General features: G+C 43.9%; 1 protein-coding gene across 1 annotated transcript in view; it reads left to right on the top strand.

Annotated features, from left to right (window-relative positions):
* The window catches only part of BAZ2A (bromodomain adjacent to zinc finger domain 2A), a 49,994-nt gene that overhangs the window by 16,494 nt on the left and 6,190 nt on the right, over positions 1-27,310 (top strand). Inside the window, exons 4-22 of the mRNA XM_006165626.2 lie at positions 9,048-9,185; positions 10,723-11,316; positions 12,150-12,335; positions 14,367-14,585; positions 15,008-15,481; positions 17,746-17,806; positions 18,847-18,955; positions 20,190-20,291; positions 20,459-20,669; positions 22,961-23,058; positions 23,374-23,439; positions 23,782-24,012; positions 24,157-24,411; positions 24,783-24,997; positions 25,307-25,381; positions 25,596-25,776; positions 26,121-26,180; positions 26,362-26,506; positions 27,013-27,284. Coding sequence (XP_006165688.1) covers positions 9,048-9,185; positions 10,723-11,316; positions 12,150-12,335; positions 14,367-14,585; positions 15,008-15,481; positions 17,746-17,806; positions 18,847-18,955; positions 20,190-20,291; positions 20,459-20,669; positions 22,961-23,058; positions 23,374-23,439; positions 23,782-24,012; positions 24,157-24,411; positions 24,783-24,997; positions 25,307-25,381; positions 25,596-25,776; positions 26,121-26,180; positions 26,362-26,506; positions 27,013-27,284 — 3,692 coding nt within the window. The remainder of the gene's footprint in view (positions 1-9,047; positions 9,186-10,722; positions 11,317-12,149; positions 12,336-14,366; positions 14,586-15,007; positions 15,482-17,745; positions 17,807-18,846; positions 18,956-20,189; positions 20,292-20,458; positions 20,670-22,960; positions 23,059-23,373; positions 23,440-23,781; positions 24,013-24,156; positions 24,412-24,782; positions 24,998-25,306; positions 25,382-25,595; positions 25,777-26,120; positions 26,181-26,361; positions 26,507-27,012; positions 27,285-27,310) is intronic.

The following is a 27,310-nucleotide window of genomic DNA, read 5'->3' as shown; positions in this document are numbered from 1 at the left end:
TAGGGTCTTTTAGTAGATTTTCTTATTTAATCATTCCAAATCTTGAATCAAGTCTAAGAAATAGATAATACAATTTTTACAAATGATAAAACAGATTTAGCAAGTTTAACTTACACAAACAGCTAGTATATAGTGAGAGTTGAGATTTGAACTTATGGTCCACTAAATTGTGCTGACCTTACTGCACAACAGAGTACATTATGTGTCTAGGAGAATTCTAATAAAGTGTCGTAGTTACTTTTTTTAAAAGAAATATTTTATGTAACTTTATGTATTTATATATTTATTTTTAAAATTTGACCAGGGAGGGAGAGAGAGAGAGAAAGTGAGAAAGCAAGCTGCCAGGTCCAGGACTCGTACCTCAGTCAGTCATGTGGGAGTCCAGCATCCTTAACTACCATGCCACCTGCCAGCTGATCCTTCAGTAGGGGTAGTTGAGGAACCAGGCCTCAAAGCACAGGTATTTTCTTATTATTTGTACTTCTCTGATTTCCATGAGCCATACGTGTTACTAGTATATAATTTATTGAAATGTGGTTTCCTAGTGCAGCAGAGAGGAGCAGCAGTCACTAGGTTTCTCATGGATTCAAATAGAAAGGAGAAAAATGAAGTGTAGTTCATCATTCAATGGGAGGATATAGGTCAGTACACATAGGAGGGAACTTCCATATATATTTGTTGCACAGAGTGCATGAAACTGGAAGAGAAGAGAGGTGAGGATTACCGACCATCATAGCTTTGGCTCTCTAGGCATAGCATCTTCAGGATTTCAGAGGTAAACTACTTAATGTCTTCTCTGGTCTATATTGTAAGCTTTGTAAGTAACCTAACTTAGATAGGAAATGAACCTTCCTTTTTTGTGTCCTTCATTTCAGAAGGATTTTTTAAAATTTAATTAATTATTATTATTATTATTATTTTGACCAGAAGGAGACAGAAAGAGAGCAAGGAAGGGAAAGTGAGAAAGCAAGCTGCCAAGTCCAGGACTCGAACCCTGGTCAGCCATGTGAGAGTCCAGAGTTCAACCACCGCACCACCTGCTGGCCCCTCAGAAGGATTATTAATCCTATGATGCTCTATTTTTCAGATCCCCTACTGCTGAAGAGTGACCTTAAGCTATAATAGGAAAATCCTGGAAGACTCAGAGTTTTTAATTTTTAAAAAGTTTTTAAAGGTTTTTTAGAATTTAAAAAAAAGATTTATTCAACTTTATTTATTTGTGCATTTATTTATTTAATTTGACCAGAGAGGGACAGAGTGAGAGACAGAGAAAGAGAGGGAAAGTGAGAAAACAAGCCTCCAGGTCCGGGATTCGATCCACAGTCAGCCATGTTGGAGTCCAGCGCCCTGAACCACCATACCACCTGTTAGCCCTGAGGTCTTTTTTCCATAGAAACCTGTTTTTTTTCATGATGTATACCAAGTTTAGGTTCACTGTATTTTATTTTTATATTTATTTTTTAGAGTGAGGTTTTGCTATAAGGTGTGTGTGCTTACTGGGGGGAGAGGGGGGACAGCAAACAAGAAATCACTTCCCCTGGGGGATGGTCACGTCACAATCCCTTCTTTTCTTGGGATTTTGGGCATGCATGTACATTTGCCCAGCATGAGGTTTTGTTTTGTATTAAAGAATTATTTTATTTGGGCCAGCAGGTGGCATGATGGTTAAGGTGTTGGACTCCTACATGGGTGACTGCAGTTGAAGTCCTAGACCTGTCAGTTTGCTTTCTCACTTTCCTTCTCTCTCTTTCTATCTCTATCTGCCTCTCTCTGGCAAATGCATATCCACTATAGCAAACTTCATAATAAAAATAAATTAAGTAATAATAATTTACAAAAAAAAGAATTATTCTATTTAACTTGTCTATTTATTTTAATTTGACCACAGAGGGATAGAGAGAGAGTGAGAGAGAGAGAGAGAGAGAGAGGGAGAGAGAGAAAGTGAAAAAGCAAGCTGCCAGGCCCGGGTTGCAAATCACAGTTGGCCATGTGGGAGTTCAGCACCCTTTACCACCGTCTACCTGCTGACCCAATAGTAATTGTGAGTTTTAAGCCACTGGGTCCAAGACTCAAACTGTGGCTGACTACATGAAAATCCAGTGACTTAACCATTATGCTATCTACTGGTTCCTATTTTAATTTTTTTTTTTAGAGAATTTTACTACAGGGTATGTGTGCTCACCAAAGAGATAGAAACAGAGAAACAAACAGGAGAAATCACTCCCTAGAGGTGATGGCCATGCCACAATCCATTCTTCATTCTCTTCTCAGGACTTTGGGCATGCGTGCACCTGACCACCACCACCAGGTCTGGGACTAGTTCGACTATGTGGGAGTCCAGGTTTATTATTATTGTTAATATTATTTTTTGAGAGGTTTTTGCTATAGGGCGCATGCGCTCGCCAGACAGACAGAGAGAGACATAGAGACAGAAAGCGAGAAATCACCCCCCAGAGGGGATGGTCACACCGCAATCCCTTCTCCTCTTGGGATCTTGGGCACGCACTCACACACGCCCGGTGTGAGTTTTAAGCCACCGCGTCCAGGACCTGAACCGCGGTCGACTACGTGGGAGTACAGCGACACAGCCATTATGCTAACTGCTGGTTCCCCTAGGTTTATTTTATTTTAGAGTGAAAATAGTAAGTCTCATATGGGTGGCATGTTAGCCCTGAAAAATTTTCTCCTTAAAACAGTACAAATTTATTTTTATTTCATTTACTTTATGTAAAATTGACTAAGAAAGGGCCATCAGATGATGTGGAGATTAAGATGGAGGCTAGATCCCACATGGCCAGTTGCATGGTTCGAGTCCCAGACCCAGCAGCGTAAAACACACCAGGTTTATTTATATGCATACATACCCACAAATTCTTTTTATTTATTTATTTTATTTATTTATTTATTCTTTTTTTTGGGAGAGATTTTCACTATAGGGCGCATGCACTTGCCAGCCAGCCAGAGAGAGACATAGAGACAGAAAGTGAAAAATCGCCCCCCAGGGGGGATGGTCACGCCGTAATCCCTTCTCCTCCATTCTCCTCTCGGGATCTTGGGCACGCACGTACACACGCCTGGCGTGAGTTTTAAGCCACCGGGTCTGGGACGCGAACCGCGGTCGACTATGTGGGAGTCCAGTGACATAGCCGTTATGCTAACTGCTGGTTCCCCATACCCACAAATTCTGAGAGGAGAATAGAGAGAATAGATTGTGGTGACTCCAGATTGGATCACCCTAGGGACTGATTTTTTTTTTTATTTCTCCTCTCTTTCTCTGTGTGTATCCAATGAGAATGTGTGTCCTATAGCCAAAAAAAAAAAAAAAAAAAAAGAGAAGAAAATTGACTAAGAGAAGCCAGCAGTTAATGTGTTGGTTAAGAACACTGGACTTCCACATGGCCAACTGCGGTTTGCATCTCGGACCTGGTGGCTTGTTTGCCTGTCTCTGTCAGCCCTCTGTGGTCAAATTAAAAAATAATAAGTAAATACAGTTAAATAAAATAATTCTTAAAAAAATTAAGGTAGAAATAACTATGGTATTTAGCCTGGAAAATCTTGTAGCTCTCATAGTATATACTATACAGGCTTATATTTCATGTTCAGAATTATATTCATATATGCAGAAGATCTCTGATTTATGTTGGTTTGACTTAGGTTTTTTTGACTTAGAATGATGTTAAAATGATAGGGATTCAGTAGTAACCAATCTTTGAGTACCATGTGCATATTGTTTTTTAGTTTCAGTATTCAATAAATGAAATGAAATGTTCATTGCTTCATTATAAAATAGGCTCTGTGTTAGATGATTTTGCCTATTCATAAGCTAATGTAAGTGTTCAGATCATGTTTAAGGTAAGGGAGGCTAAGCTATGATGTTGATAGGTTGTGTTTTTTTTTTTTTCTTTTAAAAATAATTATTTAATTCCATTTATCATTTTTAAATTTGACCAGACAGAGAGAAAGAGAAAGGGAGAAAGCAAGCTGCCAGGTCTGGGACTTGAACCATGGTTGGACATGTGGAAGTCCAGCACTTTTATCCATCACGCCACCTGCCAGCCCCCTGTTTTTTTTTTTTTTTTTTTAATTATTGGGAACCAGCAGTTGGCATAATGGCTATGTCACTGGACTCCCATGTAGTCGACCGTGGGTCGCGTCCCAGACCCGGTGGCTTAAAACTCACGCTGGGCGCGTGTGCGTGCGTGCCCAAGATCCTGAGAGGAGAATGGAGGAGAAGGGATTGCGGCGTGACCACCCCCCCAGGGGGTGATCTCTCGCTTTCTTCTCGCTGTCTTTCTCTGTCTGTCTGGCGAGTGCACGCGCCCTATAGCGAAAAACCTCTCCAAAAAAAAATTTTTATTTTATTTAACTTTTTTTTTTATTATTGTTTTTTAATTTGACCAGAGACAGATGAGTAGCAGGGGGATGGGGGGGATCAGTGAGAAGGCAAGCCACCAGGTCCAGGACTGGAATTGCGACCATGTGGGAGTCCAGAACCCTCAACCACCAGACCATCTGCTGACCCCCTTTTTTTTTTTTTTTTAAGTTTATTTTTTCTATGAGCAAGAGAGAGAGACCTCAGGGTACTAGACAGGCAATTCCAACAGGATTCTGGTGCCATGATCCTCCTCTCTACTAGATCCAAGTCATTGGCACATGTGTGCTTCAGGTACTTGGTGAGGTCTCCAACATGAAACTGGAAGTTTTCCATGTGGGTCAGCCTTGCAGAGCTTCATATTTTACTGTGCACTACCATCTTGTCGAAGTTCAATTTTTTTTTTTGGAGAGGTCTTTGTTTTTTTTTTTTTTTTCGCTATAGGGCGCGTGCGCTCACCAGACAGAGAGAGAGAGAGACAGAAAGTGAGAAATCACCCCCCCAGGGGGGATGGTCACGCCGCAGTCCCTTCTCCTCCATTCTCCTCTCGGGATCTTGGGCATACACACACGTGCGCCCGGCGTGCGTTTTAAGCCACTGGGTTCGGGACGAGAACCGCGGTCGACTACGTGGGAGTCCAGCGACATAGGCATTACGCTAACTGCTGGTTCCCTCCAAGTTCAATATTTTTAATTCATTTTTTAGTTATAATATTTATAACGTAGAATGGGTTTATCAGGATATAACCCAAACGTAAATCGAGGGGCGTATCCATATGTGTGATGGTATTTAATTTCTACTGTATGTATGCATATTCATGAACATAACAACTCACAGAGCTCGGCCAGTGTTCATATATATTTTTTTCTTTTCTTTTTTGCTGGAGGGCACATGTGTTCCCCAGGAAAAGTGAGAGAAAGACTTAAGAGGGAGTGTCCTGGCTATACTGCAGTCCATTCTCTGTCTCTCTTTCCTCTGGATTTTGGGTACCAATGCACATGCACTATTTGTTTCTCAAGCTACCACACAGTTGACTGCCTTTACCACCAGGCCATGTAGTTGGTCCCCATGTATGTTCTTAACCAATTTATTAATCCTTTTAAATGCTTTATAGGGGACCAGCAGGTGGAGTGGAGGTTAAGACAACTGGATTCCACATGGCCAACTGTGTTGAGTCCTAGTTCTGGATTTGGTGGCTTGAAAATCATGTGGGGTACATACACATGCATGACCAAAATCCCAAGAAGAGAATGAAGAAGAGATTGTGGTGTGCAAAAATTACAAAAAAGCTCTACATATGGTTAATGTTTTTAAAGAATTATTTTACTTATGTAATTATTTAAGCATGTTTATTTAGAGGGACAGAGTGAGAGAGAAGGAGAGAGAAAGCAAGCAAGCTGCCAGGTCCAGGACTTGAATCACGGTCGGCCACGTGGGAGTCCAGCACCCGTCCAGGACTCAAGCCATGGTTGGCCATGTGTGAGTCCAGCACCCTTAACCACCACTCTACCCGCCGGCCCCAAAATTATTTTATTTTATTTATTATCATTAAATTTGACCAGAGAGAAGCAGGAAAGTGAGAAATTAAGCTACCAGGTCCGGGACTTGAATTGTTCAGCCTTGTGTAAGTTCAGTGCCATAACCACCTCAGTACCTGCCAGCCCCTCCCTACATATGGTTCTTTTTAAAAAAGAAGTTAAAAGATCACGTAGGTCCTATGACCAACCAGCAAGTGACATAGCGGTTACATCGCTGGTCTCCCACATGGCTGACTGGGTTCAAGTCCCAGACCTGGTGGCTTGAAAATCACATCAGGCAGATGTGCATGCCTGCCTAAGAAAAATCACTAGGTCTGCTTATTGCTGCTGCTTGAGAACTTATTAAAGAAATCTTTCTGAGTTCTTATGACCCTTTAAAAGATATAGATGGTAACATAATCCAAGGAGTTCCTTTTTTTTTTTTTTATGTATCAAGATAAATTGTCACTCACATATCAAGTGAGTTTGTATTAATACATCACTAGTAGAGGTCAGCAAGTGTGTGGTGGTTAAGGGCACTGGACCTCCCACATGGCCGACTGTGGTTCGAGTTCCAGACCTGGCGGCTTGCTTTCTCACTTATCTTTTCTCTCTCTCTCTCTCTCTCACTCTCACTCTCATTCTCATTCTCACTCTGTCCTTCTCTGGTCAAAAAATTAAATAGCAAATGAATAAAGTTAAATAAAATCTTAAAACAAAAAACTTAAATACATCACTAGTATCTTATTTATGTCACACTTCACTTGTTATTATTGGTTTCTGTTTCCTATTGTTCTTTCTTTTACCAAAGTTAAATTTATTCTGATCAGGGCTTGATTTATCATCATTCCTAGTAGCATATCATGTAATATTCAGCATAAGGTTAAAAAGCTTTTTGAACAGGATCCACTCATGGCCTAGTAGTTAAGGGACCTAGATTCTATATAGCTGACTTCACAGTTTGAATCCTAGACCCAGTAATTAAAAAAAAAAAAGGCCTATGTGCATGTTTCCCCCAGATCCTGAAAGGATAGAGAAATGAAGGGAGTGCAATGTAACCATACCCAATCAGATGGTACTTTCTCTGTGTCTCTGGCTAGATCCTGTGCCCTCTGGCAAATTAAGTTTTTTTTTTTCTCTCTAGTTTTGCCATAGGGCATGTATGTTGGTTGGAGATTGACAGAGAGAAGGAAGATTAGAAATCACCCCCAAAGGGGATGGCCACACCCAAATCCCTTCTTTTCCACTCTTCTCTTGGGATTTTGGGTACACCTGCACGCGCACCCAGAGTGTTTTCCAAGCTGCCGAGTTTGGGACAGTCAGCCATGTGAGATTCAGTCACTTTAACGACCATTCCACCAGCTTTACCTTCACCCCCAAAAAAGCTCTTTAAACACCCCCCCAAGCCACCGCACTTTACAGGTAGGCGGGATATTCAGAAAGTGCATAGAATGTGTGTTAAATAAAAATTAAGCATAGATTCCAAATTTTTTATTCCTTTTTTCCACAAATTTTTTGAAGTCTTCTTGTTCTCTGTGTGTGTGTGTTTTCTTTTTTTAAAGAGCTTTTGCCTTATGACATGTGCCCTCACTGAGGGGAGAGACAGACAGACACAGTGAGAGGGAGAGTAAGAAATCACCCCCTGGGGGGATGGCATCACTGCGTTCTCTTCTCTATTCTCCTCCCGGCATCTTGGGCACACAGGCATGGCATGATTTTCAAGCCTCTGGGTCTAAAACTTCAACCATGGTCATGTGGAAGCCTAGTGATATAACCACTATGTCATCTTCTGGTCCCTGGGACATCCTCTATTTTCCTAAGTGTATTATTCCACAATAGAGGAAGAAGTACTGCCAACAGGATGTTCGTACTGTAATCCACTACCAGTGTTAGCCAGCCAGGATCACAGGCAAGCACACATATGAGAAATAGCTATACTCTTATTTATTTTTCACTGTTGACATTTTTCCAACCTATGTTCTTGAAGTATGTGGTTTTTCCCATGAAAAAGGAGTATCACTGGGTGGTTTGATTTTGCCATTTTGGTTTCCTTCTCTGAAATACAGTCTTCTTTATTGATGTGATTGAAATATCTTTAGATATCAGGGTCCTATGAATAGGATAATGTAGAAACTATTTAGCTCATGTATAACAACAAAACAAAGTAGGTGTTTATATGTTTTTCTTGCTGGTATCCCTATCTCCATGACTTCATATCAAAAGGGTTACTTGGAGGAGCCAGCAGGTGGCATGGTGGTTAAAGCACTAAGACTCCATGTACCATTCAAGTCCTGGACCTGATGACTTGAAAATCACCCTGGGTGTGCCCAAAATCCCAAGAAGAGAATGGTGGAGATAGGATTGTGACATGGCCATTCCTCCTGGGGGGATGATTTTTCATTTTTACTCTTTTTCTCTCTCCAGTGGGTACATGTACCCTATGTCATAAACTAAAAAACAAACAAAAAAACCCACAACTTGGAAAACTTTTTGTGGAGCCTGGGAGTGGTACTCTGGTCTTATCTGGGAGTAAAAACAAAAAGATGGAGAATATTAAGTGTTATAACAGAGAGCTGATATCTAACACAAAGAGGGGTAACCTGGCTGAGAGTCAAGAAGCTGAGACCTAATCAGAGGCTCGTATCTTGCTTTTTTGTCACTTAACTTATATCTTTATAAAGCTGGCTTTAAAAGGCTTTCTGTAGAGTCATTTGCTCAGGTTAGGAGCATATTTCCTCCTCATCTCTTTCTCTCTCTCTTTTTAAGGTTTTTGCCATAGGGTACATGCACTACAAGAGAGAGAGAGAAAGTGAGAAACCAGCCCTCTTCCAAGGTGGGTTGGCTATGTTCCAATCCCTTCTCTCTTCTCTCTGGATTATGGGCACACATACACATAGGTCCAGCGTGATTTTCAAGCCACCAGAGCTTGAACTGTGGTCGACCATGTGGGAGTCCAGTCAGTGCCATAACCACCATACCACCTGCTGGCCTCTCCTTTTCCTTATCTATTTTCTGAACCTCCACCTTCTCTTGGGTAGTACTTAGATAGGAGAAGGGTAAGTAGATGAAGGGGAGGGGGCATTCCCCCTAGACGATTCCAGTAACATAACCGTGTTTAACCGCCAGTATTTTTCCCCCCTCTCTCTTCCCTCCTACAGAAATGGAGGCAAACGACCATTTTAACTTTACTGGCCTTCCCCCTGCACCTGCTGCCTCAGGACTGAAACCCTCTCCTTCCTCAGGGGAGGGCCTCTACACTAACGGGTCTCCCATGAACTTCCCCCAGCAAGGGAAAAGTGAGTGTGAGGGCCACATGGCCTGGGGAGGGACTGGGCTTCATTTCTTTAGAGCAGGTTGATGGGAGGAGATTTGGCTCCATTTGGGGCTAGCTACTCCACAGCAGCTCTTTTCTGCCAAGTGGGGGGTTAGGGAGTGATTTCACAGAACTCCAGCTGCTGGGGAGAAACCAAGCTACTAAGAATGAGTTCTAAGAGTTTATGGAAGCAACTCTTTTAGTCTTAAGATTGGGAAGGGATTAGGAAAAAACACTGACCTTTTCATCTTAATCCTGCTTGTCTATCAGCCCTGTTCCTGGCTACTGCCAGAGTGGTGGGGTGGCTACTGCTGCTGCTAACCAGATTGGACCCATGAGAGAAACTAAGGACCAGCCCTCTGAGAAGCTATTATTAGTTGTTGTAGAAGCTGTATTGGGCCACGATGGGGTGGGGAAATTGAGTAAAGGTTGGGGTGTGTTTGCTTTTGATTTTGTGCAGCAGAGAAGGCAGATGAGAGAAGTTCCTATGTCATCTCCTTGAATAAAGGGACAAGGAAGGATTTAGTGTTTACTTAGTTCCCCAGAAAGATATTCATAATTCCAGTTAGAAATGTTGCTGCCAGAATTGGGTCTTTTCTTGGATTTGGCTTAGCAGTTGCTCTGTACCATGACTCTGCCAAGTACCTCTCTAATCTTGCTTGGGTTTTAGGTCCTTTATGCTTGGAAGCAGAGAAATCCCGTGCATCCCTCCTTCCTGGCAGTAGAGAAATGGTGCTATAGGCTTATACTTAGTATTTCTCCCTCTTGTCCTCTACAAGGGGGTTGCAGACAGGAGTTCCTTTATTTCATTAGAGTTTTTTCATCCCCTAGCTTCTTTAGTATCTTGGTTCCTTTATTTGATTGTTTTCTATCCCAGAGGTTGGCATTGGTGTTGAGGGCTGAATTCTGCAGCACTGGTCATGCAAAGACTTTTTCCCCCTGCATATTACCCTTCAGTGTTTATGGGGAGGGGCCAGCCCAGCCTTCTGAGCTGGGATCTTGTCGCTGTGGTGACTGCAAAATCTATTCTTAGCCCAGTACAAAGTGCTGGATCTGCATGTGCCAGTGAGGTGGAGGCCGTCCCTTCTGGTGCCACTGTGGGGCCAAATAGGCACTGGAGAAAGGGCGGGCCTTCAGAATACAGTCATGCCCTTCCAAGGAAAGAATTTCCTTAGGGAATGAGAGTTGGCAAGAATGCAGGTTACTGGAGGGAGTCTACAAACAGCTTCATACAATTAAAGAAAAAGAAAAAACCTAGCAGCACTCAGTTCTCCACTGGTAACTTTTGGTAGGCTTGAGAACTCCCTAGCCCACTGTTCAGCCTCAGCAGCAGTTGCTAAGCTTAGGTCCAGGAACATCTGGGTTTAGCGTTCTCGAAGACCCAAAGCTTACAATAGCAGATGGGGAAGCCCTCTCTCCTTCACCTGTTTTTCTAGTCAGTGCTGTTTCTTTAGGATTCTTTTGGTAGAGTTATTTGCATACATACCTATAACTGACCATTTTCTCTCCTTCTCTGCCAGGTTTGAATGGGGATGTGAATGTTAATGGCTTATCTACTGTATCTCACACTACTACTTCAGGGATTTTAAACTCTGCTCCCCACTCCTCCAGCACCTCACACCTCCATCACCCCAACGTGGCCTACGACTGTCTCTGGAACTACTCACAGTACCCATCTGCCAATCCTGGCAGCAACCTCAAGGACCCACCCCTTCTCTCCCAGTTCTCTGGGGGACAGTACCCACTCAACGGCATTCTCGTGGGTAGCCGGCAGCCCTCATCCCCAAGTCACAACACTAACCTTCGGGCTGGGAGCCAAGAGTTCTGGGCCAACGGTACCCAGAGTCCCATGGGTCTTAACTTCGACTCACAGGAACTGTATGATTCTTTTCCTGATCAGAATTTTGAGGTGATGCCCAATGGACCCCCTAGTTTTTTTACCTCCCCACAGACTTCTCCTATGTTGGGATCTAGCATCCAGACCTTTGCACCCTCCCAGGAGGTAGGCAGTGGTATCCATCCTGATGATGCAACAGAAAAGGAGCTGACTTCAGTTGTGGCAGAGAATGGCGCTGGCTTGGTAGGCAGCCTGGAGCTGGAAGAAGAGCAGCCAGGTATAACTGGGTTGAGAGCTGGGTGGGGAAAGGAAAAATGAGGATGTGGGGGACAGTGGCTTTTTGAAGTGAGGAGAACTTGTCTTTCCAGCTCTCTGCAGTGGAGGCTGATTTGCATGTTGGTGATTAGCAGAGCCAAGTGGCTGGTGTTTTTGTGGCAGCAGCACCAGCTCTCACAAGTGGGAGTGTAAATTATTTCAAACTTATACAGAGCTGCTGGCTTGGAGAGGGCAAGTGGGCGAGCCTGAAACAGCCCCAACAAACACCCTGCAACAAGAAGGACTTTATCCACAACATATGAAGGTGTTAAGATCTTAGTTGGTATTGAGGCCATTTTTGACTGACTATGGGAGAGTCAGACTGGCTGTTAAAGTGGACTGACCCTTAGTAGCAATTGGCATGTGAAAGATGGAGGAAGCAGGCAGACCAAACTGTTGGCTTGTCTACTAAGTTTACTTATGTTTTTGTTATTCTCAACATTGCTACATGTGACAGGCCCTTTCATCTTTTCCCTCAAAATAAGTATAAAAGTTTAGTTTGCCATTGATTCCCAGTGCGAGGGTGGCTACCCGGTAAAATCACAGAATGTTTTCTTTGTTTCCCTTGGAAACATTCCCTTTCTCTTCTTTGCTTAGTAGGATTGATTTTTACCAACATGTTCCTGCTCACTTAGTGTCTTGACAGGATCGGTTCTCAGCATTAAACTGGCATCCTGGCAACAATAAATGTTGAGTGAATGAATATCCTCCAGCACAGATTGACTGCCTACTGTAGCTAAGTGATCCAATTGAGGGTACTGATTTTGACTTTTGCTGTCTCCTGGAATTTCATAGAATTGAAGATGTGTGGATATAATGGCTCTGTTCCTTCTGTGGAATCATTACACCAGGAAGTCTCAGTCTTAGTTCCTGATCCTACAGTGAGCTGTTTAGATGATCCTTCCCATCTTCCTGATCAACTGGAAGACACTCCAATCCTCAGTGAAGACTCTCTGGAACCGTTCAATTCTCTGGCACCAGGTGGGCTTGGAGACTGGCTTCCTTCAGCTTATCCTTGCAGAATATAGCCAGTTTCTCCTGCATGGTAGAGATAGTAAACCAGAGAAAATATTAGGGAATCTGGGGCATGGAGGCCCCAGATAATCCTTTTGCTGACCACAGTTACATGCCACTGGCCTGGCTGCGCCAGTTGTACTCTGAGCTGAATTGGTTCATTTCCCAGGTTCTTACCCAGCGTACCTTTTGGCTAAGAGTCATGGACTGTAAAGGCACTGGATAGGCATTTATTACCACACAATTGGACTATTTGGGTTCTAACTTAACTAGAAAGGAAACATTCACCAATGAACAATTACCTCTCATTCCACTGAAGTATAGTAAAGACCTTTTTTCAAAAATTATTTATTTATTTATTTAAGTCCATTTGTTATTATTTTTTTAATTTGACTGGAAAGAGAGAGAGACAGGGAAAGCGAGAAAGCAAGCCGCCAGGTCCAGGACTTGAACCATGGTCAGCCCTGGGAATCTAGCACCTTTAACCACCATGCCACCTGCCGGCCCCAGTAAAGGCATTTTTAATGGTAAATGTTAGAATTTTGCTTAGGTCTATGGGTAAATAGTGTCTCTTTGTTTGCATATCAAATATTTTTTCCTTTTAGTTATTGCCATAGGGTGCATGCTCAAGATATAGAGAAGGAGGGGAGTGAGTAATCAATCATGTGGGACAGGAGTGGCCACGCAGTAGTTCTTTCTCCTCTGGTCTCATTTGGGGATTTTGGGCATGCACGCACACGCACCAGGACTAAGTTTCAAGTCTCTGGGTCCCGGATTTGAACTACAGAGCCGGCCATGTAGGATCCAGATTCTTGTGACCTTGCACATCAAACTTTTACGATCCATCCAGTCTCATTACTTTATTTTTCCAGAAAGAGGGCTGAAAATGTTCTCTAATATTAGGAAGAATCAGCTATTGGCTGGTAGGTGATATGGTAGGTAGTTAAAGGTGATGGACTCTCTCACGTGGCTGACCGCGGTTTGAGTCCCAGACCTAGCAGCTTGCTTTCTCTCTCTCTTTCTCACACTCTGTCCCTCTCTGATTGAATTTAAATAGATAAATTAAAAATAAAAAAGAATCAGTTATTTTCAGACCAGTATTTACTTTTTGTCCTTTTTTTTAATTATTATTATTTTAAAAATTTGTTTAGGGTGCTTTGGGGTGAGGGGAGGAATGGTGGAGAAGTGAGAAAGCACCCCCCCAGTGTGGATGATCACAATGCAGTCCCTTTTCCATTCTCTTGGGATTCTGGGCATGCACGCTTATGTGCCTAGTGTGTTTTTGAAGCTTTTGGGTCCAGGATTTGAGCCGCACAGTTGGCCATGTGGGATCCACCTGTCATAACCATCCCACCATCTGTCTAGCCCAGACCAATCCTTTTTTTAAAAATAATTATTTTATTTAACTTTATTTATTTTAATTTGAACAGAGAGGGTCAGAGTGAGATGGAGGTGGGGGGGAAGGGAGAAAGCAAGCCACTAGGTTTGGGACTCAAACTGTGATCAGCCATGTCGAGTCTAGTCCCTTAACCACCAGGCCACCTGCCTTTTTAGTTATTTATTTATTTAAAAAACATTTTTTTTGGGGGGGGGGGGAGTTTTTTTTTTTTTTTTTTTTTTTTGCTGTAGGGCTCGTGTGCTTGCCAGACAGACAGAGACAATGAGACAGAAAGCGAGAAATCACTCCCCCCAGCGGGGATGGCCACGCTGCAATCCCTTCTCCTCCATTTTCCTCTAGGGATCGTGGGCATGCATGCACACGTGCCCGGCGTGAGTTTAAGCCACCAAGTCCGGAACTTGAACCGTGGTCGACTACACAGGAGTCCAGCGACATAGCCATTACGCTAACTGCTGGTCCCTTATTTATTTATTTTAATTTGAACAGAGAGTCAGAGTGAGATGGAGAGAGAGAGGAAGATCAGTGCATTTTAGAGTAGTCTTGGTTTCTGATTTTTTTCCTTAATACCGCTTATTTGTTTTTTCTATTCCTATATGCAGAACCTGTGAGTGGAGGACTTTATGGTATAGATGACACTGAGTTGATGGGTGCAGAGGACAAATTGCCTCTTGAAGACAGCCCTGTGATCTCTGCTCTCGATTGTCCTTCTCTCAATAATGCCACTGCCTTCAGTCTTCTGGCAGATGATAGTCAAACATCAGCCTCTATATTTGCCAGCCCCACCTCTCCACCTGTCCTGGGGGAGTCTGTTCTGCAAGGTAAATGAGGAGAGGTAGGACACAGAAAGTTCTTGACCTGCGAGAGATAAGAGAGTAAATTCCATTATTTAGGGCATTAGAGGTAAGAAGTCTGTAACAGCACCTTGCTGAGATGTGAGAAGACACAGGCCACTGTACCTCTGTTCTGTGCCCAGAATATGTGAGATTTGAGTTTGCAGGGAAAAAGAAGCTAGAGGCCCTCCTGACTCTTAAGATATTTCTTCATACAGTGAAAGCAGCAGTAGCTTTGTCTTTTAATTTCATGCGTGGTTGAGGAGGGAAGTGAGAAGCTTACTTCTTTTTCTAACCCTAGGGAAAAGCTCTTAAAGTAAATCTGTTTAGCTTAGTCCTAGTTTGACTAAGTAGGTTCTTGTTTTATATGATAAATTTTTCTTTACACATCTCATATCCTTGGATTCTAGATAACAGCTTTGAGTTGAATAATGGCAGTGATGCTGAACAGGAAGAGATGGAGACTCAGGCTTCACACTTCCCACCTCCCCTGATCCAGCCAGCCCCTGACCAGTCATCCACTATTCAGTTACATCCAGCAACCTCACCAGCAGTCTCGTCCACAGCCTCTCCTGCAGTCTCACTGGCAGTTTCTCCAGCAGCATCCCCAGAAACCTCTCTAGCAGTTTCTCCAGCAGTCTCCCCAGTTGCCTCCCCAGCAGTCTTTGCAGCAGTCTCTCCAACTTCCTCAGGAGCCCTCCCAGCGGTCTCCTCACAAGTCTCCTTGATGGCTCCAGTGACCTCCCCAAAAGTGTCCCCTGTCACTTCCCTAGCAGCTGACTTCCTGACAACCTCCCCAGCAAATAAGGATGTCAGCAGCTTTCTTCAAACCTCTGCTGACCTAGAAGAGATCACTGGAGAAGGAGTCAATAGTTCTGGTAGTGGTAAGTGTCCAAATTGTATTCTACCCCTGAATGATTCCAAGAAAAATTTCTGTTCCATGTTACATTTAGCTTTTCCTTACTGACCTGTAATTTCAATATTTTGCTTGAACTTCTTTTTTTTTTTTTTTAAAGAATTATTTATTGGGACTAGCAGATGGTGTAATGATTACATCCCTGGACTACCATATACTCGACTGCGGTTGAAGTCCAGACATGACAGCTTAAAACTCACTCTGGGGAACCAGCAGTTAGCGTAATGGCTATGTTGCTGGATTCCCATGTAGTTGACTGCGGTTTGCATCCCGGACCCGGTGGCTTAGAATTCATACCGGGCGCGTGTGCGTGCGTGCTTGTGCCCAAGATTCCGAGAGGAGAATGGAGGAGAAGGGATTGCGGCATGACCATCCCCCCCTGGGGGGTGATTTCTCGCTTTCTGTCTCTATGTCTCTCTCTGTCTGGCGAGCGCACGCGCCCTATAGTGAAAACCTTTCAAAAAAAATAGTGGCATAGTGGTTAAGGTGCTGGACTCCCACATGGCCTACTGTGGTTGGAGTCTTGGACCTGGCAACTTGAAATTCACATCAAGTGCATGTGCATGCATACCCAATACTCCAAGAGTAGAAGGGAGGAGAAGGGATTGCAATGTGGCTGTCTCCCCTGTGGGATGATTTCTCGCTTTATCTCTGTTTCTCTGGTGAGTGCATGCATCTTATAGCAAAAATCTCTCTAACAACAACAAAAATTAAATATTACAAAAGAGACAAAAAGAAAAGAGAACACAAAATGGTTTTATTAAATTAAAAACAAATGGTGTTAGGTAGAAACATGTCAATAATTACATTAAATATAAATTGGGGCCAGCAGATGGTGTGGTGGTTAAGACATTTGACTCTTGTTTGTTTGTTTGAGAGGTTTTTCCTACAGGGCACGTGTGCTCGCCAGACAGACAGAGAGAGACATAGAGACAGAAAGCGAGATGTCTTTCTGTCTCTCTGTCTGTCTGGCGAGCACACGCGCCCTATAGTGAAAACCTTTCAAAAAAAAAAAAAAAAACTAAACTAAAAAAAACCACCTCACTTTGGCACTTAAGCATGTGTGTTCAAAATCCCAAGAGACGAGAATGGAGGAAAAGGGATTGTGGGGCCTGGCAGGTGGCATGGTGGTTGGGGGCGTTGGACTCCCACATGGCTGACCGCGGTTTGAGTCCCGGACCTGGTGGCTTGCTTTCTCACTTTCTTTCTCTCTCTCTCATGCTGTCCCTTTCTGGTCAAATTGAACTAATAAATAAATAAATGAATAAAGTTGGATAAAACAATTTCCTTTTTTTTTTTTTAAAGGTGGGATTGTGGTGTGGCCTGGGGGGGGAGATTTCTCTCTTTCTCTTTTGCTGTAGTGTGTATGCCTTATAGCAGAGCCCCTTTTAAATAAATAAATAAACTCAACAGATAATTCTTTTTTAAATTATTTAATTTCATTTATTATTATTATTTTCAATTTGTTACAGGGCATGTGCACTTACAAGAGAGAGGGAGGGGAAGCAAGCCACCAGGTCCAGACTCAAATTATAGTCAGCACCTTAAACCATCATGCTAGCTGATGGCCCCTCTTTTTTTTCTTTAAAAAAAAATATATTTTTGCTAGAGGGCGCGTGTGCTCACCTGAGAGAGACACACAAAGTGAGAAATCACCTCCCCTGGGGGAGTAGTCACACCACTATCTCTTCTTCCTTCTCTTGGGATTTTGGGCACACATGCACAAGCGGTCAACTACTTGGGAGTCCAGCAATGTAACCATTACGCCATCTGCTGGTCTCATATTTATTGAATGTTATCTTTTGAGAGATTTTTGCTATAGGGTATGTACACTTGTAGAGACAGAGATAGAAAGCAAGAAATCATTCCCTGGGGAGATGTCCATGACAACAATCGCTTCTCCTCTTGGGCTTTTGGGCACACACGTGCACACACCTGTCCTGAGTTTTAATCTACTGGGTCTGAAACTCAAACAGTAGTCGACTATGTTGGAGTTCAGCAACGTAGCTATTACTCGATTTGCTTAAATTTTATTTTTATCATTTTTAATTTGCTATAGAGCACATACACTCAACAGAGACAGACAGACATAAAAAGAGAGAGAGAAAGCAAGCTACCGGGCCCAGGACTTGAACTGTGGTTATTCATATAGGAGTTCAGTACCTTAACTACCATGTTACCTGCTAGCCCTCTGTTTGAACTCTTAACTTGGGTATCTGTCTTCTTCCCAAGGTGATATCCTGAGAAGACGTATTGCTACCCCAGAAGAAGTTCGTCTTCCCCTCCAACATGGGTAAATGCTCTAGTTTGCTATGTACATTGACTTTTTGACAAGTTTAATGCATAACTCTTGGAAGAAGGACTCTCTTGTCTTTGTCTGAGTTAGGAGAATGGGCTAGACAAGAATAGACTATAGGACTGTTATCTACAGTGATACAATAAACGTTAGTATATTGGCATGAGATTCTTTTCCTTCTCTTGGGGTCTGTCTTCTCTCTTACTCTTTTTCTTCTTGTGGCGACTCAGTTTTACTCAAGGGGCTCAAATTATTATCTTTTCCAAACCCTAGGGCTCAGAAGTCCAACTAGATAGCTTGTCTTGTTTTCCTAGAGAGGGGATAGTAGTCAATGGAATAGCATAGTACCAGTGAATTGGGGCAGTTTGTTGTTCTTTAATGCTCTTTGGGGAGTTACGGCAGGAACAGTGACTAGAATGAACAAACCAACAGACACTAAGGACTTTGTAGTAATAACTGCTTTTCTAGATCTTCCCCACCCCACCTAACCCCTCAGGCCTACTTGTGGTCATCAAGTCTGAGTACTGCTTAAATTTTTGAGAGAGAGATAGGGTTTAGTCTTAGATTATATTGCTCAGAACATGGAGTTCTAACTAAAACGAGGCCTACTGAGTCATTTCATGGAATCAGCAGTTCACTCTTCTTGCTTCCCCACTCTCTGTTTTGTGCCTTTATTCCCTTAGGTCTTCATCCTCTTGACTGGAAGCCCAGTAATTGTCCTGAATGATGTCAGGGAGGGGTTTCTGGCTGCTCATCTCACTGACTTTGTTAAAAGGGGGGTGATGGTGGTGGTAAAACTTCCTCTGCGTGTGCAATTTTTTGTATTGCTTTTCTCCTCGAAGGCCTTGAGATCTTTGCTGGATCTCAAGCCTGTCTATAGCCAAGCTTGCATCCCATGCTGTGTGTGTTTGTACTTACACACATTTTTGTGGAGACAGATGTGGGGAGGATCATTACTCAGTGGGCTTGGATCCTGGGTGGTGTGGGAGTGGGTAGGGGTGTGACCTGGTGGCAGGGCCCGTGTGCTTCTCTGGCAGATGGCGGAGAGAGGTGCGCATCAAGAAGGGCAGCCACCGATGGCAGGGAGAGACCTGGTATTACAGCCCCTGTGGGAAGAGGATGAAACAATTTCCTGAGGTGATCAAGGTAATATAGTTTTATGGGAGTTTTTTTTGAGAGATTTTTGCTATAGGGTGTGTGCTTTCGCTGGAGAGAGACAGAAAGTGAGAAATCACCCCTCTGGGGGATAGCCATGCCACAATCCCTTCTTCATTCTCTGGGGATTTGGGGCATGCATGCACACGTGCCTAGCGTGAGTTTTTTTTTTTTTTTTTTGGAGAGGTTTTTGCTATAGGGCATGTGCGCTTGCCAGAAAGACAGAGACATAGAGACAGAAAGCGAGAAATCACCCCCCAGGGAGGATGGCCACGCCACAATCCCTTCTCCTCCTCTCTCCTCTCGGGATCTTGAGCACGCACGCACATGCGCCCAGCGTGAGTTTAAGCCACCGGGTCCGGGACTCGAACCGCGGTCAACTACGTGGGAGTCCAGCAACATAGCCATTATGCTAACTGCTGGTCCCGCCCAGCGTGAGTTTTAAGCTGCTGGGTCCGGGACTCGAACCATGGTTGACTACATGGGAGTCTGGTGAGTAACCATTATGCTATCTGCTAGTCCACAAGCTTTTTAAATTTTTCAAATAGTTTTGCTAAAGGGCGTGTGCACTTACCAGAGAGAGGAGGAAAGTGAAAAATCATGTCCCACTGGGGATGTCCTCACTTCAGTTCCTTCTCTTCCAGGCTCCTCTTGGGATTTGGGACACATATGTGCCCAACATGATTTTCAGACCACCAGATCAGACTGCACAGTTGGCCCTGTGGGATCCAGCATCTTAACCTCCACACCACATGCTGGCCCCCCGTCTTTTGTTATTATTATTTTTTTGGGGGGGAGGGATTTTTGCTATAGGGCACGTGCGCTTGCCGGACAGACAGACAGAAAGCGAGAAATTACCCCCCAGGGGGGATGGCCACGCCGCAATCCCTTCTCCTCCATTCTCCTCTAGGGATCTTGGGCACACACGCACACGCGCCCGGCATTGAGTTTAAGCCACCGGGTCCGGGACTTGAACCGCAGTCGACTACGTGGGAGTCCAGCGACATAGCCATTACGCTAACTGCTGGTCCTGTCTTACTATTTTATGAGAGAGAAAGAGACTGGCATCCCTTACAGGGTCCCCATACCACGATCCACGTGTAATCCCAGCTAGCCTGGATGTATGAGGTCCTGGGACACAAACCTAGAACCTTCCCATGTGAGTCAGGTTGCATTACAAGTGCCACCACCTAGCCCTCATTAATGCTATTTTACTTCTTCTTAGTACCTGAGCCGCAACGTGGTACACAGTGTCCGTCGTGAGCACTTCAGCTTCAGTCCCCGTATGCCTGTTGGAGATTTCTTTGAAGAGAGAGACACACCACAGGTCCAAATGCAAGGGTTAAATAAGCTTTATTCTTAGGACAGAATTGGTGGACAAGTTGCAGTTACCTCTTTTAACTTTGGAGGTGGCAATATGGGACCATTGAGTGGTTTAGAGGGCCTAGCACCCTGCACTGATTCCTGTTTTAATGGTCTTCTTTGTTACCCTAGGGCTTGCAGTGGGTACAACTCTCAGCAGAGGAGATCCCATCCAGGATTCAGGCAATTACTGGCAAACGAGGTCGACCTCGAAACACTGAGAAGACTAAGATCAAGGAAGTTCCCAAGGTGAAACGGGGCAGAGGTCGGCCACCCAAGGTCAAAGTCACTGAGCTATTGAATAAGACAGACAACCGCCTTCTAAAGAAACTGGAGGCCCAAGGTACATTGCTATTTCCTTTTTGTTTGTTTGTTTGGTTTTTAGTTTTTGTCAGTGGATAAGGGTGCTCACTAGAGACAGGGAAGGTGAGAATGAACCTCCCCTGCTACCCACCCCATGGGGCATGGTCACACTGCTTTGGATATGCATATACATGATTGTAGTGTATTTCTTAAGCCTCCAGGTCCAGAACTTGAACTGCACTGCATGGTGGCCATGTGGGATCCAGTTGTCTTAACCACCAGGCCAGGGCTGGGCCCAGTGGTGTCTCTTTAGGATTCTAGTTCTTCTGTGAGGTATCTAATATATTGATAAATTGCTAATATCTGGGTTTCCCAGGAGTGTGACTGACACTATCTGAACAGAATGAATCTGAACCAACTTTTCCTCCTTGGAATGTAGCATCAGGGTCCCAGCACTTTGGGGTACTTAATTTTATTTTATTTTATTTTATTTTTGCTAGAAGGCATATGTACTTGCTAGGGACAGGAGAAAACACACACATACACACACCCCTTAATGGTCATGCGTAATCCTTTCTCCTTTTCTCAATCCTCTTCCTCTTTGGATTTTTGAGCACACACATACACATCCATTGTGTTTCTTTTTGTTGGTGAGGTTTTTGCTGTAGGGCATGTGTGCTTGCCAGAAAGACAGAGAGAGACAGAAGACAGAAAGTGAGAAATCACTCCCCCCCAACCCAGGGGTGATGGCCATGCTGTAATCCCTTCTCCATTCTCCTCTTGCGATTTTGGGCACGCACACACACACACACACACACACACACATGCTCTGCCTGAGTTTAAGCCACTGGGTCCGGGACTCGAACTGCGGTTGGCTACATGGGAGTTCAGCAACATAGCCATTACACCAACTGCTAGTCCCCATCCATTGTATTTCTTAAGCCACTGTGTCCAGACTCAGATTGACCATGTCGAATCTAGCCACCTTAACCACCAGGCCACAGCTAGCCCTGGGATACTTCTTTTCTAGCTAGTTTCTTCTTCATCAAGTTGCTCTTACTAATAAAGCTTTTGGCTGTCCCCAGATGTGCGTGTATATAGCTTAGGACGTTCATGTCCTCCTTATCTATCTCTTAGCTTATTACTTATCCAACTGGTTTCAGTTGACACTCTTTACCTTGTTCATTATCACTGTCGTGGAGATTTACAATTGAATAGATAATTGGTGCGGCTGGCAGGTAGCTGGTAATGGTTAAGGGCACTAGACTCCCACATGGCCTACTGCGGTTTGAGTCCTGGACCAGGCAGCTTCCTTTCTCACTTTCCCTCTCTTTCTTGTTCTATCCCTCTTAGTCAAATTAAAATAAATAAGAAATAAATAAACAAAATAATTCTTTCTAAAAAAGATAATTGGCATTGTTTTAGTGGGATAAATAGGAAATATCTCATTTTTTTCCCCCAGTCTATATGGCATTTACCCTGGAGTAGTACGAAGAATATGAAAATATTTAGTCTTCTGATTCCCATTCAGAGTTCCAGTTCTGCCAGTTCGGACTATATGACCTTAAACAAGCCTCATGTTTTAGTAGAAACCTTAAATGCTTCTCTGCCTATGATTCTTGTCTAAGCTGTATTATGTGATGGCATTCCTTTATCAGAAAGAAAAGGTACTGCCATGGCAGAAACATCATTTATGAAATTATTGTTTGCAGAATTATACTTCAGTGTTCAGTCTTCTAGAAAGAAAAAAATTCAGCCTTTTAGTGGAGGAAGACATGGGAGCTCAGCAAAAGCAATAGTTCTATCACTGTTGATCTGACTATGTCATTATCTGGACCTTTTCTTTCTGGAATACTCTTTAGTTAATCTATGCTTTCGACTACCACCTTCTTTCTACAGCACTTCTGCTTTCTGTTTCTTCTCTCTCCTCTGAAATCTATGGGTTGGTGCCCTTGTAAAGTAACCTGGGACAGAGACAGACTGCAAGGATATTCTGCCACTATGACCTCTTTTCTGTCAGCGGTTGCCTCCCAAGACAGTCTGATAGGAGCCAGGGGCTGCCTCTAGGCAGGAGATGCCATTTGAATTCTTTGTGCCACCCCCACAGCAGGTGCCTCTCTCCTACATTGTTTTCCCCAACATTTTATTAAGACTACTTTACATATATATGTATATGCACATACATACATACACACATATATATACATGAAAATACTCCAGATTCTCCAGGGAGCTGCTTGGGAGGCCAGCATTGTAACAGACATGTGCTGCCTGATGCCTATCTGTATCTGCCTATCTCACTCGTTTTTATTTTTCTTTTTACTCTCACAGAGACACTGAATGAAGAAGATAAAACAAAGATGAGTAAAAGCAAGAAGAAGATAAGGCAGAAGGTACAACGGGGAGAGTGTCAGGCTACTCAAGGGCAGGTGAGGGACATCATAATGATTACAAAGTGGGTTCATTTTTTTCTGCATCCTGCTTCATCTATTCTTCCATCTCCCACATCTGCCACTCCCTGTGTAGCAGCACATCTTCATTACCTTGAAATTTCTTGGGCTTGATTTAGAGAATCGGGCTTGTTCAAGAATAATGTGGGCATCTCTAGGGTGAGAGACTCAGCCATTGCCAACCCCTCATCCCATCTCTCAACTCTCCTCCCCAGCACCCTTGTTTTTGAATCCTAGCCCAAGCAGAGATGCTTTCAGAGTTTGAGGAGAAATGACTTCCCTTATGGTTTACAGGCCAGAAACAAGCGGAAACAAGAGACCAAGAGCTTAAAGCAGAAGGAAGCAAAGAAGAAATCCAAGGTAAGTGAATTTACATATTCAGCAAGAATATGAAGCCACCAAACCGATTTTGCAAGCCATGTGTGTCCATCTATTAGAATTACATTTCTGGGCCTCTAAGATTAGGAGGGGCAGATTTTATTGCATTTGTGCATAGAAAAACATGTCATGACTTTTCCAACAACTCAGTGTTTTTGTGGAATGAAGTGTTGCCTGATTCTAGGATCATGAATAAAGCCAATTAAGATTGTTAAAAGAACCAAAAAAGAAAAAAGAAAAAGATTAGGAGGGGTTGGGACTAGGGAAGGGTGGTGACTGGTATCTTTATGGCACTCTTAGTTCCTTTCTCCCTTGGATGGGTAGGTTGAGAAGGAAAAGGTAAAGACAAAGCAGGAAAAACTGAAGGAAAAAGTCAAGAGGGAAAAAGAGAAGGAAAAAATGAAGGAAAAGGAGGAGATGATCAAAGCCAAGCCAGTTTGTAAAGCAGATAAGATCCTGGCCACACAGAGGCGTCTAGAGGAGCGGCAGAGGCAACAGATGATCTTGGAGGAGATGAAGAAGCCTACAGAGGATATGTGTCTTGCTGACCACCAGGTAGTAAGGGGAGAATAACAGTTCTTAGGTCATAAAGGGGATCAATTATGAAGACATTTCTGTTAAAGGAACAGCCCCATAGGCATCTGAATTGTTGTCTTCTGGTATGTTTAACAGAACCCCCTACTACTTTTTTCCCTCCAGCCCCTGCCTGACTTCTCTCGCATCCCTGGTCTGACACTGCCCTGTAGGGCCTTCTCAGACTGCTTGACCATCGTGGAGTTTCTGCATAGCTTCGGCAAGGTGCTGGGCTTTGACCCTGCCAAAGATGTGCCTAGCCTGGGGGTCCTGCAAGAGGGACTCCTATGTCAAGGTGACAGCTTGGGCGAGGTACAAGACCTGCTGGTGCGGCTCCTGAAGGCTGCACTCCGTGATCCTGGCTTGCCTTCTTACTGTCAGGTGAGCACCTTTCCAGGGCAAGCTGGGAGAGCCTGGGATCCAGTACTTTGCTCAATTTTGCCTGATTTTTAAAAACACCTAATAATCCCTCTCTAAAGTGATCAGGACATGTGAAGGAGATAGAGCTTCTTCCTGTTTACTTTATCTTATTTTTCTTTCTTCTTGACTCCCCTCCTTATTTTGTTCATTTTCCTCTCCCTTTATTTTGCACTTTCTTTGTAGTCATTTTTTCATCTTGCAGCAACTTTTATTTTTCTTTTGTTCTACCTTCAGCCTCCTAGTTTTCTCTTGCTGTATTTTTCTCTTCCAGACATTCAGTTTGAATTGTTTCTCTGTCTTTCCTCACTCCCATTATGTTTTCCTCCAAACAGTCCCTAAAGATCTTGGGTGAGAAGGTGTCTGAAATCCCACTGACAAGAGACAATGTGTCAGAGATCCTGCGCTGTTTCCTCATGGCATATGGAGCAGAGCCAGCCCTCTGTGACAGCTTGTGCACTCAGCCTTTTCAGGCTCAGCCACCCCAACAGAAGGCTGCTGTCCTGGCCTTCCTTGTGCATGAGCTCAACAGCTCCACCCTCATCATCAAGTGAGAGACTCGGGGTGGGGATGATTATTGTATACCTTGTGCCAGGATGGGATGGGAGAGGGGTTTAGCTGTTTAATAGTCCTAGGGTGTTGTGGGTCCACTGCCATGCTCTGATGATGATGCTAGAGTGACTTGTAATGAAATCTCAGTGCCCTTCCTCAGAGAACTTAAGCCTTCCTCTACTGTTCCAGTCTCGGTTCTAGACTGAAACTCCCTTTTCATTTGCAGTCCCTTTACCCTTGAACCTCCCATTCCCTTTTTTTGTGCTGCCACTTCTACCTCAAAACTCCATTCCCTATTCCCCTGCAGTGAGATTGACAAGACTCTGGAGAGTATGTCCAGCTACAGGAAAAACAAGTGGATTGTTGAAGGCCGGCTCCGGAGGTAGGGACAGGACAGAGGGTAGAACCAGAGAGCAGAGAAGGGGGAAAGGGTGAAACATAGCTAGGACTTTTGCTTGGAATGAGATGCCCTTAGCCTCTTCCCTGGGTTTGGGACTTTAACCAGGGCTCAGGATGGTTTAGAGTCCAGGTGTTCCTTCTACGGATCACCATGTTTCTCACCAGTTTTCTCTTAATCTCTCTCCAACTCTTTCAAGACTGAAAACTGCCCTGGCTAAGCGAACTGGACGGCCTGAAGTAGAGATGGAAGGGCCAGAGGAAGGCCTGGGACGGAGGCGTAGTTCTAGGATCATGGAGGAGACCAGTGGGATGGAAGAGGATGAAGAGGAGGAGACTACTGCAGTGGCCCATGGCCGCAGGGGTCGAAGAGATGGAGAGGTACTGGCCAAAAGATCAAGGAAAGTGGCAGTTAAAACTAGGTGGTTTTGGGACTAGCAGATGGCATAATGGTTACGGTGCTGGATTTCCACATGACCAACCACGATTCAGGTCCTGGACCCAGTGGCTTCAAACTCAAGCCAGGCGTGTGCGCATGTGTCCCAAAATCCGGAGAAGAGAATGGAGAAGGGATTGTGTGACCATCTCCCACGGGGTGGGGGGGTGGGGTGATTTCTTGCTTGCTCTTTCTCTGGAGAGTGCACATGGCATATAACAAAAAAATAGTTTATCTTTTTTGAATCTGATAATTCTCTTTTTCTCAATGACCACTTGTTTCTTTCTAGGTTGATACCACAGTGTCTAGCATCCCAGAGCTAGAGCGCCAGATAGAAAAACTCAGTAAGGTATTGTGCTTCTAATCTGTAAGAGTTGCAAATACGGGCTGGGCAAGGACTGATCACCTTTTGACTTGGGCTTAGATGGTGTCAATTTTATAGGGAAGCTGAGAGCCATTACCCCTCTACTATCTACTGGGTGAATTCATTGTCACTCTGGAAATGTGTTTTTTAAATTCATCTTTTTCAGCGTCAACTTTTCTTTCGCAAAAAGTTGCTTCATTCATCGCAGCTGCTTCGAGCAGTCTCCTTGGGTCAAGACCGCTACAGGCGCCGCTACTGGGTGTTGCCATATTTGGCTGGTATCTTCGTGGAAGGAACAGAGGGAAGCTTGGGTAAGTGTATCTATGAAAGCCTGGATTCTGGATTCTGACTCCTATCTAGCAAAAGTTATCCCACTTCCTCCACTTAGTCATCTGAGTTCATTTTATGATAATTAGTTTAGCATAGTGGTTAAGGAAACAGTCTCTGAAATAAGACCACCTATCTTCCTGCTTTGTCATTTAGCAGTTGTGTGTTTGTTTCTTCATTTGTAGAGGGAACTAATAATAGTGTTTGTACATCATAAGGCTGTTGAAAGGATTAAAGTTTAAAATGAGTTAATGCTCTTAGAATATACTTAACATATAGTTGGTTCTCAGTAATGTTAGCTTATGATTATGCTGCTGCTGATAGTGTTTCCTTCCCACATGCTGTGTTCATGGGCATATTCCCATGCCAGTGAAATCTCAAAAAGGGAGATTTAGAAGAAAGATAAAGAACATGTCTTGTGTTTATATGCCCTCTTTCTTATTTATCAGAGTATGTCTTAAGCTCTTACTTCTCGCTCTTCTCTTCACAGTTCCTGAGGATATGATAAAGCAAGAAACTGACTCCTTAAAGGTGGCAGCTCATTCAGCACCCATCCCTGCCCACTTTTCTGTGAAGAGGGAGTTAGCAGGCTCCAGTACCTCTGCCAGCTCTCCTGCCCGGGCTCGAGGCCGACCTCGAAAACCTAAGCCTGGGTCTATGCAACCTAGGCACCTTAAGTCTCCTGTCCAGAGGCAGGATTTAGAAGAGTTCCAGGTTCAGCTTCAGCCTGAGGCTCAGCCCCATCCTCAGCTTCAGGCTCCTGTCCAGTCCCAGCCCCAGCCCCATCC

Source organism: Tupaia chinensis, unplaced genomic scaffold, assembly GCF_000334495.1.
Source record: "Tupaia chinensis unplaced genomic scaffold, TupChi_1.0 Scaffold143970_1, whole genome shotgun sequence".
Classification (NCBI taxonomy): Eukaryota; Metazoa; Chordata; class Mammalia; order Scandentia; family Tupaiidae; genus Tupaia; species Tupaia belangeri.
Note: the sequence above shows the minus strand (reverse complement) of the source record. Positions and strands in the feature narration are given on the sequence as shown.